This window comes from Frieseomelitta varia, unplaced genomic scaffold (assembly GCF_011392965.1).
Source record: "Frieseomelitta varia isolate USP_RPSP 00005682 unplaced genomic scaffold, Fvar_1.2 scaffold_498, whole genome shotgun sequence".
In the NCBI taxonomy this organism is placed as follows: domain Eukaryota; kingdom Metazoa; phylum Arthropoda; class Insecta; order Hymenoptera; family Apidae; genus Frieseomelitta; species Frieseomelitta varia.
In genome coordinates, this window is record NW_025110254.1 from 126,815 (window position 1) to 146,720 (window position 19,906).

A 19,906-nucleotide genomic window follows, 5' to 3' on the forward strand; every position below is an offset into this window, starting at 1 on the left:
GCACCAATACAATTACAATAAAATTTACTTACAAAAAAACTTTCCATGTATAACAAGTGTTCGAACACTTTCAACGAATCGATGTGAAAACACATCGATATCATTCAGAGCAAGATTAATTGCCGTGTATTATCGAGATCTTCTCACATGAAACGATAAAAAAAAATATTGTCATTTCTTATCTCGAGACAATAATCGAACGGTGGACAGGGAAGGTGTACTGGATAATAATCGCCGTTTTCAACGCTGGCTCGTCTCGGCTTTAAACAAAATGCAGCGAAACGTCATTAATAAAGATTCGTACGCACGGGCAACTCGAACTAATTAGCTTTCTCCCGGCGTATAACCTATAAATCTCCGATCATTCCAAAGTGAAACCTTACTCCTTCGTTCGCGGTTGCAACAACGACCAGCGAGTACATGGACGCGATTCCTCTCTTTTCTTTCTTTTTTTTTTTTTTTTTTTTTTTTTTTTCTTTCCTTCGAAACAACAAAACGATCTGCTCGCTGGTATTTCCCTCGGTCGATGTGTCTCGTCGCAGGTAATATCTCCCGTGAAACACGTTCCTCCGCAAATCGCAAACGCGTTGCTGGAGACCGGCGGGGGGACAGGAGAGAGAACCCCGGACGATTTTGCATTGTCATCGCGTCTTCGGCTTACCTGCCGCTCAGGTAGAAAACCAACGGAGGACGCTGCGCACGTATAAAACCCCAGCGAGGCTGACTCAGAGCCGCTGCGATTCGTGGAAACGAAATATGTATACCTTCGTTCCCTTGATTTCCTGCCTAGTCTCCCGGTGTGTTCACGCTTTGGCCAACCACTTCCAACAGCAATAATAATAATGGAATAGTAATAGTTATCGCAATTGCATCCTGCTGTGTGTCTACTCGTGTGAACGTTGCGGTTTTAGAGAATTAACCCCACTGACGCATTAACATTAACCTCGTGATTTGAACGAGTATTTTTGATGTATTTGTTTCAATTTAATGTTAATGCCGATACGTATAATCTTGTGTCCTGTCTTGTGCAGCGTTGTACAAAAGACATGTTCCATGAATGAATGGCATCTAAATTTGTATGAAAAGGACAATTACGAACTAGGAAAATTACAAACTGTACACAACGTTCTTGTTAGAACTACCGATGATTAAAGTGTAATATTTCTAGCGAAGAAATTAAAGTGCATAGCGCAAGAAAAAAATTAACAAGTCACAATAAAGGACGCAAGTTCCTATTAATGTGTTTTATTAAAAATCGCTCTAAAAATATGCTGTTATAAATATGTATTATTAATAATATATAATATATATATTAATAGTTTGAAGTATAATATTTGTAGCAAAGAAATTAAAGTGCAAAGCGCAAGAAAAAAATTAATAAGTCACAATAAAAAACGCAAGTCCCTATTAATATATTTTATTAAAAATCACTCGAATATCTAAAAATATGCTGTTATAAATATATATTATCAATAATATATAATATATATTAATATTATTAATAACATATGATATATATTAATATTATTAAGTATAATATTTGTAGCGAAGAAATTAAAATGCAAAGCGCAAGAAAAAAATTAATAAGTTACAATAATAAGAACACAAGTTCCTATTAATATATTTTATTAAAAATCACTCGAATATCTAAAAATATGCTGTTACAAATATATATTATTAATAATATATAATATAATATTAATATTAATATATAATATTATAATATAATATTAATAATATATTATTAATATTATTAAGTGGCCATCTTGGCCACTTTGGTAGCTCCAGCGTTAAATAATTTGTAATTTTCCGTATCTTCTTCATTTCTATGAAATTAAATTATAAATCTTCAACTGGAATAGTGCCAGTCGACAGAGAACCATACAGTTCAAACACAAAACCGTTATTCACGTGGTGTTCACTTCGACAGATGGACTCTCCGGAACGCGAGATCTACCGTGATCCAGATGTGGTGAGAGCGGACGACAGGGTAAACGAAGTGGTACACACGGATACCGCCAGAAAAATGCTGTCGATCTTCCGGCAAATGGAAGAGAACGCCTGCAAGAAGGAGCTTCCAAATGGACCCAAGCCCTTGAAACGTTTCACACCGCCACCGGAGGACAAATACGCGAAACCAACAGCTTCGGACTCCGAGGAGAACGAGGACGAGGACGGCGAGGATTCCGAAGGCGAAGACAGCGGCGAGGAAAGGGATCCGAACTACGTACGAGCTTCCGACAAGGTTCGTATGTCACGCCGATATACGTGTCATTGTTCCTCGTGAAGCGTGAAAAATGGTAGCGTTTGTTCAAGAACTCGAGATTACTTTGTTATACGAATATGTACGATCAATCGGTGAGAAGATTGACCGTGAAACATCTGATAGAGATCATGCGTTCATACAATGTACGATGTTACACCAGTAGAAATATGAAAATTTTGATTATTTTTGTAAGATATCGATCGTAGAATTTTAATAGGAGAAAAACTTTTTTCTGACGTTCTTGGTAAATTTTGTCGACAGAATTTTTTCAGCTCGTGCACAAGCTAGTTAGCGATGATAAATATAAGGCTACGGTAAATTAATGATATAAGATTGAAGCTTGATAAATACACAAAATCGATGAAAGTTTCGTCGTAAATTAAGAAAATTGAGAAAGAACAGAAGGGACGAGGAAAAATCGTGTATTTCAGGTAGAAGACGAGTTTCTGAAGCAGGCGCAGAACGCAGCCCGCGCGAAGACCTTGTGCGCGAAATTCGAGCACTGGGAGGAAACGGACGGGAAAACGACGTCGAGTAATCAACATATCGCTGAGATGGAGATCGCTCAAAGCACCGCCGGTGAACAGCTGAGCATAGAGTCGGCGAGCAGTCTCAGAGCCCGTTTCGAGTCGCTCGGCTCGCAAACGAGCGAGTCGCCGCGCACACCGAAGGTCAAAGTCAATCGATTCGTGGTGAGTACTCTTTCGTAGGAGCTACTACTTCGTTCATCCTCCATTCATCCTCATCCGAGCGACTCATTGATCGAGACTTGAATGAGAGCCCTTGCAATTTTTCCTCTTTTTTTTCTTTTTTTTTTTTTTTTTTTTTTTTTTTTTTGAATGGGGAGATTGAGAGTTTCTAAATTTTTAAATTCCGAGGAAGTGATATTTGGAAGATATTTGAAAGTTCGAAAAGATTCAGAAAATGGGGATAAATTCGAAGAAAATATTGGAAATTCTGCAGCAAAACTTTTGTAAAACTTTTTCAGGAAATTCGTGGTAAATCGAAGATCGAGAAATTTTTCTGTCAAAGAGTTTGGAGATTCGACGTTTAGGAAACTAAAAGAATTCGATGGAGTCTGGGAAACTTGCAGACTCGAGGATTGCAAAACTGAGAGATCGGGAGCCTGAGAACTTGTAAATTCGAGGGTCGAAAGTTTGGTGGCTTAAAAGTTCGAGTATTCGGAGATTTCGGTCATGTTGCCCCTCGTTGGAGCCAGGAAACGAAATAAAATTTGCAAAACAAAATTTCCTTGCTCTTCCCTAAGAAAAATCCTAGATCTACGTCTTTTCTGTTCTTTTCTGTTCGAAAAAAAGAAGGAAAGAAGAGATAGAGAAAGATATTGAAAACTAGCTACGCGATTAAAAGGTTAGCCGTTAGCAGAGTGTTTAAACGAAAAATTCCACCACGGTTCGCAGCGACCGCAGGTATTTGTAAACAACTCTTCCTCCCTATCCCCCCCTCTCTCTCGCCGGAGAAAGTAGAAAAAAGAGAAAAAAATAAAGAAAGGAAAAAAAGGACCGTAGAGAGAAAGAGCCTGAAAAAAAAAAGAACCTCGAGCGAAACCAAAACAAGCAATCTGTTCGCCCGTACGGGTCCGGTTGGCCCAGGCTTTTAATTTCCGGCAACCAAACACATCCCTCCGCCACGAGTAACCGGTTATTTTCCAAAAATGCGAACGCGAAACGAGCAATCATCGTTGGGCATCGTTTCGCGATATGTGGTGGTAGTTTCGAGGATTCCTCATTGGAAAACCGTGGCCGCTTCTCGTTTCCCTGGCCATCGCGTACTCCGGCTGGCTTTCCTCTCTCTTTAATCACGCCGGATGATTGAACAGGACAAGATTCGTTAGTCGAAGAGTTTCCATTATCGAACTGGCAGTGGAAAACCCCCGGCTTCCTGAGCCAAAGTTCGACGTTCCGAGTCGGCGAATTGTTTTCCCAGATCCATTCGTGATCTAATCATTATCCAGCGCACGGAAAGAAGCTTCTGAAGCTTCTGAGGACTCTTCTTCAGGGGTGAAAGACGCGGGATGAAAAGTTCTACAGACGTTGAAGTTGAATTTGTATGAGAATGTACTGTGTTGTGTATTATTATTGTTAAGCACGCGAGTTTTATGTCAGTTGAATGTATCGAGATGAATATTTAATATAATAATTATATATTATTATATTATACTATATGAAGTTACTCTTTTTAATGTATTAATATATATAGTCTTTTTATAAATATACGAGTAATTAATTTACTTGTATACAAATTAATGTTTTTGATATATTAGTTAAATGTATTAATATACATAAACGTATAATAATATAAATAGAAAATATAGACAGTGTGTATGGTATTATATATCAATGAAATAGAAACGACACATTCAACTTATATTAATTATAAATTTATATTGTATTGGGTTATACTTTTTAATATATTAATATATTAATATATATTCTTTTTTATAAATATACGAGTAATTGTTAATTTACTTGTATACAAATTAATGTTTTCGATATATTAGTTAAATACATCAATATACATAAACGTATAATAATATAAGTAGAAAAAGTAGACAGTGTATATCAATTAAATTGAAATAACACATTACATTGTTATTAGTGATGAAGCTGAAAATTACCAGAATGCAGCAATTAAATTCAAACAAATTTCAGGATACGTCAAAGTAGTCACTATCACGACTGACAAAAAAATTTGCCAAATTTCCCCGCTATTTAAGAGCAACCTGAAAGCAAAGAATCCCGGGCGTCTACGTCGTGTATATTCTACAGCTATTTCCGACGGAATATCGGAAATATCCAAGGTGCCTAAAGTTTCCTAACGAATTCCGTAAATTCTAAAAATTTTCGGTAACTCGATCCGCCCCGGTGCCGAGCTAGCGAGCCGAGAGATTAACGAGAATTGCTTCCCAATCGAGGTTTGGCCATCGAACGGTTAATAAATTCGGTTTAATTAACGAAGGAAGCCGGCGGAAACCTTGGCTACGAAGCCACTTCCGGCAAACTACCGCCTCTAGTTGTTGCGGTGAATTTATTACACGAATCGCCCAAAGACAGAATTGTTTCTAGCGGTTTCACGTTAGTTACTGCATCAAGTGGGCTCTGATAAGATTTCTTCGAAGATTATCAACCTCAAAACAGAGATAACATCGAGCTACATGTACGTAGTAGCTTCGCTCGCTGGTAAATCTAATCTTTATCTAACCGACGACATTATCAGGCATCCTGTAAGTTGAAGTGTTCATTTGAAGTTTGAGGTTAGGTTGTTTTACAGATTACAGTCTGATGTGAATAACTTGTAACTGATGACTATATATAATATAATTCTTTTTTATTCAGTTATATAAATATATTATAATATATCACATTATATTATAATTAAACATTATTAGGTACGTTGTAGGTTGAGGTATTCATTTGTGTTTGAGGTTAGGTCCTTCTGCAGATTACAATCAGATGTGAATAACTTGTAACTAGTATTATATATAATATAATTCATTTTATATTCAGTTATATAAATATATTATAATAATACTGTATTATAATGTATCACATGTATACTGATATTATAATTAAACATTATTAGGTACATTGTAGGTTAAGGTATTCATTTGTGTTTGAGGTTAGGTCGTTTTGGAGATTACAATTTGATGTGAATAACTTCTAACTAGTACTATATATAATATAAGTCTTTTTATATTCAGTTATATAAATATATTATAATATTACTGTATTATAATATATCACATGTATATTGATATTATAATTAAACATCATTAAGTACATTGCAAGGTTGTATAATAGATTGAGGTGTTTGAGGTTAGGTCGTGTCTCAGATTACAATCTAATATGAATAACTTGTAACTGATACTACATATAATATAATTCTTTTTATATTCAATTACATAAATATATTATAATATATTATATGTATATTGATATTATAATTAAATATTGTAATATAATATGATTATAATCCAACACCAAAATTGTAATGAAGAAGTGTAATTCTTTAATTGTATTATAATATTATTATACTACAACTGTTATACTACTATAATATCGTTGTACCACTATTATACAATATAACTATATTATGATATTACAATATTATTGTAATGTAATATATTTAGCTGTGGATTATAATCCACTTTAAACTTCATAGTTAGGTATATCTAATTGCATTATACGTATTATACTATACTATACTATAATTTCAAAAGAGGATGATTAAGGAGCTTAGAAAAAAAGGATACGGTCGGAATTTCTATTTCATAAGTTTCGTAAAAATACATTTCGTAAAATACATTCGTAAAGACTTAATCTGTTTTATGAAAACGCAGATTCATTTCATAGGGATTCCAATTTTCGTGTGAAAAAAAATATACATATATATATATACACGTATGTAGCATAAAGCTTTAATCCTTTTATAAAAACGTATTTGTTTTATGAAGAATGCAGAATTTTTCATGAATGTATGTACATCTGTTTTGCAAATGCTTGAATAGCTTCATAAAAATTCATTTTTGTATCGCAGAATCATCAAACTCTTCTGGTGGGGGAAAATAACATATTTGTTTCGTTAAGAATTTAATGCTTTCAAAAAGATATGTACATTTTATTGTACGTGAGTGCAATGAAAAATACAGTTTTTAATGCAAATATACGTTTATCAAATGGAGAATAATATTCGTTTTGCAAAAAACATTGTTTGTTTCATGAAAAAACGAAATATTATTAATAAAAAAAGATTAGTGGAAATAGTGAGAGCGTAGCTATTTTAATAAAAATACATTTGTTAACACAGAAATACGTTTGTTAAATGAAAAACAGAATTTTCCTCGCAAAAACGCATTTATTTTACGGAGAATGCAATTTTTTGTAAAATACACTTCACAAAAGTGTTATTAAAAATGGTAGGAACACAAAGAAAACTTTTTTATAAAAATACGCGTACTTCGTGAAAGATGCAACCTTTGAAGGAAAAAGCACATTTCTTTTATGAAATATACAACAAAATTTCAAGTAAAAACGAATTGAAGAAAATACCAATAAGAATAACATTAATAATAATAACAAGAATATTTTGTTTCGTTAAATAAAAATACATTCATTTTATAGAGAATATACAGCTTCTGTTACTGTTGCTATTTGCTAATTAGTTTACGAAAAGTACAGCAATTTTTTATTATCATCACAACATATCAATTTTCCTCACCGAGAGAACACATTCACCTACTTTTAACGAGATGGCACATTTCACTTAAAACCACATTTTTCCATCTTCGTTGTGTCTCAACTCAGACTTGAACATCTTCAAAAAAATTTTCGTCTTTAACGGTCCCAAAGGAAGTTCTCTCGCTTTTCAATTTCGTGTTTCTGCACCGTCCACACTCGAAGAGTATCTCCACGCCGGAAGTCAGAGACCCTCGCGCTTTCGCCTTTGAATTCCACCGCGTCTTTCTTCAATTTCCGCTCGCAATGAGCCTCGGCGTTCTCGGGAAATTCTCGAACGATTCGATTTTACTCGAGAAATTCCTCCCGGTTCTCACTTTTATATTTTTCTTTCCTTTTCGAGTTTTTTTTTCTTTTTTTTTTTTTTTTTTTCTTTTTTTTGATGGTACCAAAAATATTCGTCTGACTTCCAATCGCACTGCATATGATAGAAATCACTATTTTTTTTTTCTTTTATTTTTCTTCTGCGTGTTCGTTGTGATTTTCTTTTCTTTTCTTCTTTTTTTTTTTTTCATTGTACTTCTGGGTGTGAAACGTGGCTCATTTATCGCATGGCGTGTCTTGATAATCGTTGTTTAACCCTCACGCTCTATCATGAATGAAATTTCCCAAAGCCAAATTGCAGCTCTTATTTGTGCTCCGAATTTTCATGTAGCTCGATATTGTTAAAATGAATTGAAATTCCTTCCGTTAATTGAACATTGTAACGAGTTACGGTGACTACGGATTTTTAAATCGAAAGAAGAGTTGCACTGGGATAAAATTTCGTCCATGATAGCACAAGTATGACTTTCCTTGGCAATAGCTTTCTTTTAAGGGTTCAATCCCTCTGTTGCCCAATTTTGTACAGAACCTTGGTATATATATATATTTTTTTTCTTTTATAAATGTATGCGTAAAATGTGTGCGTTTTCTATTAAAGCACGATTTACCCTGCGACGACAGGAACGTAACGCTATTTTTGTTTAGTTACGATACGTTTTTTCTTTTTTTTTACGTTTCTTTCTACGATGAGTGACTTTGTACGAATTGTTGTAATGTGTATATATAACTGTACGCTCGATGAATTTGTAATCGTATACAGTTGCTGAGATAAAAAACTGCATAATCCTTTTTGTACAATACTTTACAATTCTTTGAGCGTACACAAGATATACACGTACTCTGTATATATTGCTCGAAAAAGTTGGAGAATCGATGTCTCGTTTAATTTCTATTTATACACTTTTGCAACAATTACATTGATAAAACCGAGATGAAAAATTTATTTTCAAATCGATCTACAAAATGTTCCGAACCCTCTAATTTTTCGAACAATGTACCAAGAACTTCAGTAGCTACACGAACTAACGCGAACCGCTGGCAAAGGCATCTCCGAAAGAGGAAACAGAGAAACCTGGACCTCGAGCAAGCCGAACAAAAAAAAAAAAAAACAGAACCGCATAACAATTGTTCCTGCCGAGAATGATAACTGTTGTCCACTAAAATTTCACAAATTCCGCACAGCATGACATAGTTAGCGTGATACATGTGACGTGTCTGCCGATGTGTCTCGTTATTTTGATCTTGAGATTTTACCGCCTGCAAAGTGTTGGCCGAGCTTTCACTCGAGGTATGATCTAGTGATACTATTCTCTGTTGGACGTGAACAGTAAATGGCGGAGAGGAGGATCGATACGGCCCAACAAGATGGACCCGGAGGGCCTGACGGCAAACGGAGTGAATAGAATTTAGAAGATAACACAGAAACGAGCACACGTTACTCACACACACGCACGCACACACATACACACGCGTATATACACACATACACGAAACGATGATCACGAAATTCGTTGGAATCCAGCGCTTCAGTGGAAGGAAACAACAGCCGACAGCTTCGTTGTCCGGATCATTGCGCGGTTTTTACGTTTTTCTTAGAAGTCTTTTTCTAACAAAGCGTTCTGTTAGTGAATCATTAGCGCAGATTGTATCATACTGTATCGTATTTGTCGCGAGGGGCAACGAACGAGAAATATCGGATAGGTCGAGCACAAGGCCGGGCGTTTGAAGTGAATCAATCAAACGGATCAGCCGATGGAATTGAAACTGACGGTAATTATTTTAAGCGTCGCCTGCGCCCCCGTGGTTAAATCTGCGCTCTGATCCAAGTGCTCCGACGTGTCTCCGCAAAGAAAAAAAGAAAAAAGAGAAAAGAAAAGAAACAGAGATATTTCGCGATCGTTTTTCAATGCTCTCGCTTAACTCGTTTCCCCCCGTCGCTCGAACGTGTCGTGTTGCCACTTGGCTTGCCAAGTGCCGTTTTTTCGAATCAGTCTTTTACACGAGATGATGTTTGTAATACGTTTTTCGACGGATATACCGAACATTTGTACGACAGTAATATTAGTTGTATTACGTGACTAATCAATTCCTAGCGATGCAGGTAGAAAACGATAGTAACAGAGGGACGTTTATTTCGTATCGCGTGCCAAATGAAAATTCGTATCGCGTATTGTTGGTGTGAATGAAAGTCACAGGAATATGATAAGCGTTGCTTTTAGCCATTAGTGTCTTATTAATTTATGTATCTTTTACTAACGTTCACGCGCTGTTACAAGTGCTAATGTGTACGTGTCGTAGAAATCCAATAGCGATTTATTTACTAGACAATGACTTGATAATTTCCTTTAAGAATCTCGTGCTAAAGAAAGGATGCGAAATTCGAACAGTGGAAATTTCTGTATCGTCTACTTGCTTCGTTAAGAATCACACACCTCCTAACCAACAATCTCCCTGTTTTGCGAGCGTCAAGTGAAAATCAGAGGCGAGAAGATAAACACCTTGGGAAAGAGAATTGTTTTGAGAATTGAGAACGAAACAACACCTCGTGGTGTTTTGCGAGAGGTATATCTGTGGCGTTTCATTGCGTGTGCTGTATCAGTGCGATTTAAGTTTCGAATGAAACGCGAGAAGAGAGTAGGAATAATCAGGATGCATCGAACCAAGAAATCGAGATTGCGCCGTATAGACTGGTCTCGGCTAGACGTACATAGAATCTACGAGCTTTTCGAACGCTTTACAGAGTTTCGAGTCTTTTTACAGCGCGGTGGATCGTTATCTACCGATTAGAGAAACGATTAGAGAAAACGAGAGAGGAGAAAGACGACGAGCAATCCCTCATTGCCTGGAACTCGACGAATCTTTTCACCGATACGTTCCACGAAACAATCACAGTGTCATTTTTTACAAAGGCAAATCTACATTATATATATACATTTGTACACGTTTATACGACGAAAGTTTAACGCATACGAGGCAATTAGTTTCCCCTAGAGTCTTTTTGCATAATTGTTGGTGACAATTTACAAGTCACGAGTCACGGATGAGTCACTCGGTGAAACGAAATTTTATAAATGAATTTCAGTGACACCGTTTGCTATTTATGCAAAAGGATTCTGGTAGCACTTCTATTCAAAATGGTTCGCACAAAGTTCCGAGAATTGGTGAAGAATTGACTTGAAAAGGTTCCAGCGCAACGGAGGGAGGGCAGTCCGACGAATCGAATCGAATTTCAGAGCTCCTTACCGTATCATCCAGCCAGTGAATTGAAACGTATGAAAAATCTTCGTTCCTTACGTAGGGGATAAAACCGACCTCGATTATATCGAGGCAAGCGTTATCAAATAGGCTTTTTATGTAATTTTTTATAATATTCGATGGATGGACAATACGAGGGAGCCTCGTCGTAGCCATTTAGGGGTTTAGGGTTCTCCGCAATGGTATTACACGACGGACAGAGAAAGAAAGAGAAAGGAAAAAAACGAAAGAAAGGAAGAAAGAGAGGGCAGACATTAATTCCTTCCGCCATTGCCAACGCGGACGCACACAGTACGCATTCATATATGTACGTATGCATATAAATAATATTAATAATATATATATGTTTATCATAGAATGAACGACGTGTATCGAGTCCCCCATGATCTATTTAGACGAGCGCACCCCAGTAGGAGAAAGGGAACAGTTCCCTGAAATTGATTTCGATCGCGTTGAATACGGGACGTTGACACAAGGGCGTTTCACCGATGGTACTTTCTCTATGATGAAATTGTTCTCGAATTGATCTGTCAATCAGGTTAATCAAGCTTCACAAGTAATTAAAAGTTAACGAAGACAAATCAGTTTCGATCGGTTTGCTAATGTAACGTAAGTCGTATAATTTCTTCTTAACAAACTATATTTAATGAAACACGTCCGAAGAGACGCTGACGCAAAGTCAGATTAATGGTCGTAGACTCGCGAGGGATTAGTCGATACAGCGTTTTTTTTTTTTTTTTTTTTCCTTTGCTTTCTAATTCTTCCTTTGCGTGTACGCCATAGGAATTGCAACGAGAGAGAATGAAAGCGAGTGAAAGAGAGTGCAAGGGAGAGAGAAGCGAAAGATGAACTAACCGAATCGAAGTGCAATTTCAGGGTTCTCTCGAGACCTCTTCCTTTTTCTCTGTGTCGGCCAGAGGATGTCAGAAGATGGTGCAAAGTTTTAGAGGCATTAGCGAACTTTTTTTAATCAAAAAAAAAAAGAAAAAAAAGAAAAAAAAAGAAAAAAGAGAAAAAAAAGAACTACTTAAGTATTATAATAGAGAGAACAAGATCGAAAAGGTATATATATTCTCTACGCGACTTGATGTCTCCTCTTCTTCGTTGATGATGTCGATCGAGAGATTGTTCTCTTAGTCGACGGTGGAATTTTTATGTGCAATAATTTTTAAGGATTTGTCGAGTAATCGAAAAACGCGCGATTGTTTGTTGTTGTAATTGGCGAGAGAAATATTTATGCGAGCAATTAGTTCGATCGATCGATCGCTTGATTTCTTCCACGGCCTACCGATGCGATCACTATTTTCACGCGTAGACTTTTTTCATTGCGTCTCGGATTGTATAATTTTTAGCGAGGTATGATATTCTTGTTCTTTACCTTTCACGTGTAACAATTTATTACGATGATATTACAAACGATAAATAAAAAAAGGGCACATCCTGAAATGAAAATACACGTTGTGAGTTTGAAGCGTGATAGAAGTTGGAGAAAAATTGGGGAAAAAAGTTTGTAAAAAAAAAAAAAAAAAAAAAGAAGGGCAATCCCCCCCCCCCCCCCCCCGGAGTGTGTTTCTCTCAGTTTCGTTTCGTCGACGATGATTGGTCTTTGGAATCCTTCTTATCGAAATGAAACCCTTTTTTTCCCGGGAAAACGTAACAATAGACACAGTGCACGCGTTCGTCCACCTTTCTCATTAACCCATCACACACCTTTCATCCGGCACCCTTTTTTTTTTGTTCACCACTTATTTTGCTTTCTTCCAATCTAAAATCGACGCAGGAGATTCAGGCGAGCTGTACGGACGTGTGCGAGAGCTGCGAAAAGAAAGTGTACCCCCTAGAAAAGGTGGAGACAAATAACAAAATATTTCACAAACAGTGCTTCCGGTGTCTGCAGTGCAATTGCGTGCTAAGGTAACGTTTTGCAATCTTCGCTGAAATCTTACGCTCTTTCCCCTCCCCTCTAGCGAAAACCTCATCATCCCCTCTCTCTCTCTCTCTCTCTTTCTTTCTCTCTTCTTCCCCTTCAGCGCCAACTAGATAGAAATATCCATAGATCTGCATATCTACGTACATAAAAGAATTCGTGTTCCTCTAGAATCGCAGATTTTACGATATTTTAACGCCATGCGCCCATCAAATGGAGCAAGAGAAATAAACGATTGTTTTCTTTTTCACCAAAACAGGATGGACACGTTCACCTTGAATAATGGTAAACTGTACTGCATCCCGCACTTCAAGCAGCTGTTCATCACGCGAGGAAACTACGACGAAGGTTTCGGCGTCGATCCACACAAAAACAAATGGACAACTAGCTCGAGCAATCCGACGAGTCCGTCGCCGATCGCGGTGTCGAACGGCGATCTTTGATTTCTCGCCGATTCTCGCGCGTTGTAATTAGAAAGAGGAAAAGAAGGAAAGAAAGAAAGAATGAAGGGAGAGTAAAGAAAGAAAACGAAAGGCTCCCGTTGGCTATATAAAATTGAGCGAATGAGGCAAGATCCGAATCGGTCGGGCAGTAGAAAGAGAAAGATCCATCGTTACTTGAATTTTCCAAAGACAACTGCCGGGCCCGCTTACAAATCGGTCGCAAAAAAAAAAAAAAAAAAAAAAAAAAAAAAAAAAAGAAACCGCGAATCGTTTTTAGATCCCCTCTCGAATTCTGTAATCTAATCGCGTCCTGATCATATTATTAATTGACAAACTGACTCACGACGAGCATTTTACTTCGTCTGTCGTCCCTCCCTATTTTCCTTGCTGTCATTTTTAAATATTTTATTTTTTAGACCTCTAGATACCCTTATTTGCCAATGCCCTATTTTGAATTTCGCTTAAATATTTGTTACAATTTATTATTATTATTATTATTATTATTATTATTATTATTAATATTATTATTTTCTACTTGTATAACTCTTGGTATTATTTTATTATATGTTGTATAATACAGAAGTTCATTGCGCTTTATAAATTATCGTGTCGTGTATTTATTCACCTTTTTCAAACAGTTTTCCGTCCATATTTTCATTGACAAATGAGGATTCTGAAAGTATTTCAGAAAGTAAGTGAAAATTTCAATGAACAAGAGATAATTACGAGGTAGCAAAGAAACCAAAGCATTGTACATCAGGAATTGAGACTTGGAAGAAATTAAATTAAATTAAATTCTAGAACTGTTAACGACACTCGATATACAGTATAATTTGCTAACTGACGAAGGACAAATCAAGGACTTCATGTCGATATAAAAAAAATTGTATTATCGTATGTGTATATTTATCGCCACGATTCGTCCATTTTTTGTAAGTTGACAGGAAGTTCTAACATACTCTGCGCTCCCCCAGAGACTTTTGTATCGGGAACATTTATTATTGTCATTTCAGTTGCTTATCCGCAAGTTCGTTATGGATTAAAGGTGTAAACACGATCGACGAATGTGACTTTCATCATATTATTATTTTTTATAGGACAATAAATTACCGGTCTATACTTTAAATGTGATTGGTTGTCATGCCTAGCCATACGAATATAAAATAGAAAAAATCTGGTTACAGTTGGCGAAAACGTTCGTAATCAATCGAAAAGCAAGTTAGTCAAAGAATATCTATGTAAGTAAATTTCAATTTTAATTACTAACACTTAATTGTCTCTTTAAGCCTTCTCGAGAGACCGGAGCCATCGTCGTCGTTGTAGAAATCAGCAGGCTGATTCTCTAAAATTAAAGTCAGTAAATCAAGTTGAAAAGATTCGTTTCATTTCTCACACCACCAGGGAAGAACAGACATATTTAAAGGTACGTGACTGACAACAGAAACTATTTGATTTCGACTTTAAGACAGTTGAAAATCCTAAAATCTTGTGGAAAATCTTAATTTCAATTTGAAAAAATGATAGAGTATTTCAATTATTAAATACGAGTGGCAAACTAGTTCTCTAATTAATATCAATATCCCGTTAATGTTCTATTAATATTTCAAGTAAAGAGTTGAAAAACTCTTGGAACTCCATCGAGTTTTGAAGTCGAGATAAACAAATATTCTGATTACTTATCTAACTAAATCTCTTACAGATAAGTACTTGTTTTTTTTTTTTTTTTTTTTTTTTATAGAATTACATTTAATTATATCGAATAAATTTATTGTATAAAATACTTTTATTTTTAGTTGATGACTTACTGATTTTAGTAACTATGCATATATACACTTAATACTACAAAATTGTAGATATTAATAACAATTATGGTAATAATTATGACACTTTTAATAGTATCGTTAACAACTCCAATTTCAGCTAAAACTAATGTACTGTTTTATTAATCACATAAATCCCCAAATCATTTTCATCTAGATTTTGATAAACTAATCGATATTGCATTCAAGTGAAAATTTTTAAAATCATCATTTTTCGTGCTTACTTTTCAAACGTTACAAATAATTCAGCTTATCTCTGTAGATGGCGAACTGAACGTCTCACAATCAGTAACACATCGCAACACATTCAAGTGCATTTATTATTCGCATTGTTGTGCTTTCCTGTCGTTCATTTCAATTTATTAAGTATCGTGTATCTTCAAGCAGGTAATCAGAGAATCTGTCCAAATATCCAACATCGATCTTTTCTGACGAATAATAGTGTTGTTCTCGAAAATAAAATAACTGTCACAGTGATAACGCAACATCTTTGCTTGTTCCAAACAAACAGCTAGTAACATTTTCCGTCACGCTCTTTAGCGGGAAATTGGTAACACTTTTGAATAGAAACAGTAGGCATGCATCGCCGTTATTTAGCCAATTAAAGATCCATTAATCATTGACAGTGAACCTCATTTCTTAATTTTCCAAGTTCTTCTAAGTTTACAATTTTGCTTTCATATTTTATTACAAATGTGTCGATCAATTTTGAAAATTTCCAAAGTTTCTTAATTTTCAAGTTTTCAAGTTTTCTCAGATTCATATTTAATTTTGTTTCTATATTTTTGCAAATTTTATCGATTTACAAGTCTTTCCAAATTTTTACATTTGTATAATAATCTTGGTCTGAACATTTATACATTATTTTACTGCTTGTTTCTCAGTAGATTAAATCATGCGTACGTATCTTACAATAATCCAACACTATATTTCAGATGGAAATCTGTATCGATTCCGTGATGTCAGGGAGACATGCGATCACAGGTGGTGCAACGAGATTGGAAGTTTGCTCTGTGATCATAGAGGGTGGCTTAACACCCTCTGTTGGCTTTTTCCAATTTGTTTCACGCATGTCACTGATACCATGCTACGCTATGCTTCGAGCACGTCCTGGAAACTTTATATATACGAAAAACGAAATAGAAATTATGTTATCGGATTTAAAAGCATTGAAAAAAAGCGATGCTGACGGTTTCTCTTTTGGCGCACTGACGCCAGACGGCGATATTGACATAGAAGCTTGTAGATTGGTTCTTGCTGCTGCTTCCCCATTGCCAGTAAACTTTCATCGAGCCTTCGACCAAGTCCGTGATCCAATAAGATCGTTGCGAATCTTGATAGATCTTGGTTTTAAAAGAGTTATGACTTCTGGTCATAAAAACACTGCCGAGGAGGGATTAAAATTAATAAAGAAGCTCGTTGACGAAGCGAAAGATAAAATCATTGTGGTGGCAGCTTCTGGTATTACTAAAGATAATATATTGAAGATACATTCAGAATCTGGAGTGAAAGAGTTTCACTCATCTGCTTCGCGAAAGATGGAAATTGAGCGTAATAAAGTTAAAGTTGGCTTTAGTGAAAGTAATTATGTCATGGCGACTGATAAGAAATTAGTTCAAACAATGGTTGATGCTTATCCAGTCCCTGAGGAACCGCGTCATACTTTATTACCTAAACTTACCTAATAACAGAATTTAGTTTCGTAAACAAACGCGAGAAGAACAAATTTCGAATTATTTGTACATGAACCTTAATTTCAATAAAAACTATTATAACTGAAATCATGCTTCGAAGTATTTATTACAACATCTCAGCATTGTTCAGTGAAGTGCGAAAATGATGAAAGACGCGACAATATGAGTTATGCGATTTTGAAACATAATAAAAGAAACGAGAAACCGTATGCAATGGCGAGATTATGTTAACAATGCAAATCATTATTTAGTAAATAATTATGGTTCTATGAAAAAAATCAATGACAGTTTATAAAGATATAATTTTCCATCGCGATTAGATATACATCAACGTAAATATTCTCAAAATGCAAATGTATTCTTCTGTATAATAAGTTCAGTAGATGTCATTATCATTCGCGTTTAAATTGCAATAGCTTCACAGTACCTACGAGTACACATAAATGGAATCTGTGTTACGTGTTCAAAATTATGCATGAGATAAGATTGCCTGTTTCATGTCGCGGAAAATAGAGAACAATGATTCGATGATTCAGAACCTATGAAATCATTTTGCGGTCCTTCTTTATGCATACAGAAAATTAACTCGCTTTTCTCAGGAATTTTGACACAACATCTTATTCGAAATTAATTATCGTCCCGACATTATTCTAAATCTGTACATATGCACATTGAAATTGATTGCTTGTATACCATTAAACATTTCATTTTAAACCTCTAATTCCTATAGACACCAACAGAGCCACTCTCTTGCACAATTGAATCAAAATTGTTAATAAAATTTCACAAGTTATCAAACTCTATCAAATTTCCTTGTCATAACTACCTTGTAATAAAACAAATGTATATATAATATATATTGTACATATATTATATATACAATATATTCATATTGTATATATAATGTATTATATATTCATAATTGTATCTTATCTAGTCTATCTTTCCCAGTCCCATATTTTCTAATCATTTATAATATTACAACCTCTACTATTGCTCCATCCTTAATGAGTTTTTTGAGTCAGTTACAGAGGGATTGTATTCTAAAGCGGAAGTATTAGTCGGTTACACAGCATCATGACTGCGGCTTTTTACAGATCGTCCATGATCGTACGGATGTCGCAAGCGATGCATTAATTTCGCGGCGAATATCTTTCCGACCAATTTGGAATTGCAAAGGTTTTACGCAACAGGTCGGTGCATAAGGGGTCCTCGCATGCGGAAGATGACGGCATTGGCGACCAACTGCAGGCCGCGCACTTTCGATTTACGACACACGACGTGAAGAAAAGTGCGTATATAGACACGCACACATTCCCACCTGCCTCGCAGCCTGTGGAATCGAAAGCTACTTGGGACATACGTGCGTATAAAAAAAGAACACGCACAAATGTAGGTTCGATGTGTAAGTTTGTAACGCTTGTACGGTTTCGTGGTGCAATCGCGGACGTTCTTGGGGTGTGTGTGTGTGTGTGTGTGTGTGTGTGTGTGTGTGAGCGCGCGCGCGCATTGGCGTCGGTGAATGGGAATTTGAAAATAACCTCGAAAGGTAGAAGCGATCGAGGGGAAAACACTTGTTTCAAAACCTGACGTTAATGTTAGGTTTCGCAAGAAATTTCTGTTTTCTTTTTTTTTTTTTTTTTGTACATTCCTAACCATTCTTTAAAACATCCACGACGAGAGAAATGTCACGGACGATTGATTATTAATTACACGATTTGTTGATAATAGAAAATTGGGTAATATTAAAATAACCTTCATATCAAACGTGTTAAAGAATAGTAGGTTTGAAAAATCTACGAAAGATAATTCTAGCATTGAAAAAGCAAACTTCAGCACTCACCGAGGACGAAATGGCGCGCAAGAGCAAATTGGATCGTTCGGTCTGTCGTGTCGAATAATCTCGAATATTGAATTGCAGACGGGATCACTGATGCCGATCTGAAAGAACTACGCAAACGAACGATCGGATAGTGAATCGATAATGAATCGTTTATAGTCGGTCGACGGGTTTCTTACCTACGGAAGGGATAAAGGAAAACACGATCATTGGAATCTGGCACAAAGGATCATGGGGTCGAGTTTTTTAGCAGTGCTGCCAACTGCTTCGGCGCCCATGAGTGGACCGATAGAGAGTGTATTTACCGGCAAGTGGACGTGCGCGCGCGCATATAGCGCGTAGCAGTATACCCCTGCAAGGTGCGTTGGCCTAGAGAACATGTATTGGTATGTGAACACACGATTGCCGGTGGCTGCGTGTTATTGCTCAACTGGACTCTTCTCTCAGTGCAAGAAAGACGTTCAAACCGTTCGGGCGTCCTCAGAGACCATCCGTGCACTCAGAGACCTCGTCCTTCCCTTTCTGTAAACCACTGCAGTAGTACACGGTACATCATTCCGTTTTGATTCTCTTTGTTTCGTCTCGCGACAGTCCAGCCATTCTCTCCGCGTATTTCATCCGAAAGGAGGATCACGAGTTATATTCCGCGAGCGCGTCTTCGTTCTGGAATGCAAGATCATTTTGTATCGTTGAATGTGTGACAGTGTACGTAACTTACCTGTCGAGATAAATTTTTTCTCACCTACGTGCGAAAACATCCAATTCGGTGTGCGCAGACATGTCCAAAAGTAACAACATTGCCGTATCGTACATGTGTTATCAAGGAATCTGAGATATATATATATATATACAATATATATACATATACGAACAATTATATTATTCGCTATACGTCAGAGATATTGTTGAAGTATAAAGCAGAAGACGCCGATATCATCGAGGTAACTTTGCCAATATTTTAAAATAGGTACACCGCACAAATGGTACGTAATACTTTGGTGCAGAAATCGCGCGAGAAATCGATGTCAGTCGTTCGAGATTCGACTCTCTGAAAACATCGAATCAATCGTGAAAGGCTACGTACA

The 19,906-nt window shown here is 36.2% G+C and overlaps 3 protein-coding genes across 18 annotated transcripts in view; all 3 read left to right on the forward strand.

Annotated features, from left to right (window-relative positions):
- Positions 1-13,528, forward strand: part of LOC122533140 (xin actin-binding repeat-containing protein 2) — a 124,875-nt gene extending 111,347 nt beyond the window's left edge. For 13 of the 15 annotated variants that reach the window (XM_043662552.1, XM_043662548.1, XM_043662547.1 and 10 more), the window contains 4 exons: positions 1,931-2,245; positions 2,698-2,958; positions 12,878-13,011; positions 13,284-13,501. In XM_043662552.1, the coding sequence (XP_043518487.1) occupies positions 1,931-2,245; positions 2,698-2,958; positions 12,878-13,011; positions 13,284-13,467 (894 nt within the window). In that variant the 3' untranslated portion in view covers positions 13,468-13,501. Of the gene's footprint in view, positions 1-1,930; positions 2,246-2,697; positions 2,959-9,170; positions 12,550-12,877; positions 13,012-13,283 lie in introns of those variants that run through there. The other 2 variants (XM_043662546.1, XM_043662555.1) reach the window with 2 other exon arrangements.
- Positions 13,529-15,553: 2,025 nt separating this feature from the next.
- On the forward strand, positions 15,554-17,068 carry LOC122533144 (copper homeostasis protein cutC homolog). Its single transcript, XM_043662567.1, has 2 exons — positions 15,554-15,674; positions 16,223-17,068. The coding sequence occupies exon 2, from the start codon at positions 16,223-16,225 to the stop codon at positions 16,970-16,972; it is 750 nt and encodes a 249-aa protein (XP_043518502.1). The 5' UTR covers positions 15,554-15,674; the 3' UTR covers positions 16,973-17,068.
- A 2,211-nt stretch (positions 17,069-19,279) lies between these two features.
- The window catches only part of LOC122533141 (ABC transporter G family member 20), a 53,981-nt gene continuing 53,354 nt past the window's right edge, over positions 19,280-19,906 (forward strand). The window contains exon 1 of one of the 2 annotated variants that reach the window (XM_043662563.1): positions 19,280-19,368. The gene's annotated coding sequence lies outside the window, so the exon portion shown is untranslated. Of the gene's footprint in view, positions 19,369-19,643; positions 19,763-19,906 lie in introns of those variants that run through there. The other variant, XM_043662562.1, reaches the window with a different exon arrangement.